General features: G+C 33.8%; 1 protein-coding gene across 2 annotated transcripts in view; it reads right to left on the reverse strand.

Moving 5' to 3' along the window:
• The window catches only part of srgap1a (SLIT-ROBO Rho GTPase activating protein 1a), a 203473-nt gene that overhangs the window by 65559 nt on the left and 135414 nt on the right, over nucleotides 1–2500 (reverse strand). Inside the window, exon 12 of one of the 2 annotated variants that reach the window (XM_056479033.1) lies at nucleotides 594–696. The exons of the other annotated variant lie outside the window; for it this stretch is intronic. Coding sequence (XP_056335008.1) covers nucleotides 594–696 — 103 coding nt within the window. The remainder of the gene's footprint in view (nucleotides 1–593; nucleotides 697–2500) is intronic. 2 annotated transcript variants of the gene reach the window in all.

Raw genomic sequence — 2500 nt, forward strand, 5'->3', positions numbered from 1 at the left:
CTTTAGTTTTAATTTAAACTATGACAAATGAAGTTTGTTTTTGTAAAAAAAAAAAATATTTATGCTCTAATATTTTTAGCTCTACTTTTTAACTACAGTAACTGTAAAAAAAAAAAAAAAGATTTGAGATACATTTCTGATAAATAATTATTATCAGAAGTTCTGGAATAATCTATAAAGACCATTTTTATGGCACCATCTATCTTTTTAAATGTTTACATCATTAGGATTTACTTTGGTTGCATGGAAAAAAACAGCGTGAACATTCTAGAAAATTTCTTCAATATTTTCCACTCCATAAGACAAAGCAATTTTATGTTTTAGGTGAACTATTTAAGAGGTTTTCAAGGCATTCCGAGGCAACAGTGAGAATGTTGATGCCTGAAGCTGGCTGTACTGTATCTCCATCATCATCTCTTTTAGTGTACACACCACACACATACTGTACACACACACACACACACAAGTTTCTGCTCTGCTTCAACACCTTTCCCCAGCCAAAATGATCAATGTAGAAGCAAGTAGCCGTGGACCATTATGCCTTCAAGCGACAGTGTTCAGTGCAGGTAGTACAGCACCCAAAGCTTAAGTACCTTAACAAATGACTCCAAATTGCCATTAAACAGCTTAACGTTAAATACAGAACGTGGTCTGGCCCTCTGTGTGCCAAACGGTTTAGGAGGAAGACTGGGAGGCCTATAAAGAGACGTTTACACTTTTAATCCTGAAGATCCGATGTGCTGTAAACGCAAGCACTAGTAATGAGCTCACATCTCACATATCCAGTTGTGCTCAAAACTATTGGCACCCTAGGTAAAGAATGTGTGAAATTAATCTGTTTTGTTTAGCCATTTTTTATGCTTCACTAGAAACAAGTTCACAAAAACCTAACCTTTCAATTAAATAAATGAAAAGGGGCTTGGGGGAAATCTGATTATGTAAATAAAGGGTTTTGAACATAAGTAGCAAAATTATTAGCACACCTAAAATTCTTGGTATCACTTTAGTTTAAGTAATAATTCTCACTATTAACTAGTGACTTTTTACCTGCCTATTATTGGCTTTATTAGATTTCTTAGTACTTTAAAGTACATATTCTGCATGATCTTATTCTACATCGCTAAACTATAATACCTAAACCTAATTTCTACCTTAATAAGTATTATTAAACAGTAAATTAGGAGTTTAAAAAGAGATGAAAAATAGCTAATGGTTTATTAATAGTGATCATTGTACCTTAAAATACCGTGACACAATTCCTATAAGTAAAACACCTCTGAAAAAAAAATATAATATATATGTATGTATTTTATATTACAAATAAATATTTACAGCCTTATTTGTTCATGTTTATCAATGGTGTCAATAATTTTGAGATTACATTAAAAAATGTAAAAAATAAAGTGCTGGACATGTGGTTTCTGGTTATTTGGGGTAAGCTGTAAGCTCCCATTGTGCATAGTTCAGTGATCTGCACACGCCAGTGTCCTGTTCATAAACTTCACTTCCACCACACATCAAAGGCCATGGAAATGGCAGGTCTGCTGGGAACAGCAGGTGGTGGGAGAGCGAGAGACACACAAGACAAACTCTTTCGGCTCTGAAAGGTGAGCTGCTGTTATAAATGGAAGATCACAAAGGGTTGTACCTAAATATCAGAATTCAGCAGTCATTTTCTGACAGAACTGATGCTTTGTTCTACTTGAGCACACTGAAAAAAAATGATTCATTGGATTTAATTAATTTTTTAAGGTAAGTGATTGCAAACAATTTATATGGGCTGAATTTAAACAAACAAATGAAATTTAGTAATGTTAACCTTATTTGATTGTTTGAATTCAGCCCACATAACTTACCATAAGAAAGTTGCAAATCCTATTCATAATTTTTTTCAGTGTAGAGTACTATACAAGTATTAGGAACAGTAGTCACTTTTAAAAAGCCACTTGTTTTTATCGGCCAATTAGGAATTTTATTAAGCCTGTTTTCATGTTTTTTCTGTGTTTTTATTGTTTCCATCTCTCCTTTTGTATCTCTTGTTTCTATTGTGTTGTAGTGCAATTTGGTCAGCATTGTGGCTGTTTCAAATGTGCTACATAAATGGAGAAAACTTGAAATTAGACAAATGCACCATTATGCACACATTATTTAAAAAAGTAAAATTGTGGTTAACTAAACTAATTAATTTAGCTTTAGCTCCTATTCAGCCAATTTTTGTGTGTGTTTGCATTCAAACTGTAGGATTTCTATGTGAGACTGAATCCAAAAAGCACTTTTAGTGCAAAGCATTGTGGGGAGGAACCCTGGGGAAGACTGCTGTGTGGACATATGGTGAATTATGGCAGAAAGCAGTCACAAGCATCTGCTCGAATGTTTGGATCTGATCTCTGAATGTATTTCTTGTCTCTAACTATCAGGTCCACTTTTCTTTTTTATTAAAGAGACAGTTCACCCAAAACAGAACATTCTGTCATCAGTTCACCCTTTACTTTTCCAAACC

This window comes from Danio aesculapii, chromosome 18 (genome assembly GCF_903798145.1).
Source record: "Danio aesculapii chromosome 18, fDanAes4.1, whole genome shotgun sequence".
Taxonomy (NCBI): Eukaryota; Metazoa; Chordata; class Actinopteri; order Cypriniformes; family Danionidae; genus Danio; species Danio aesculapii.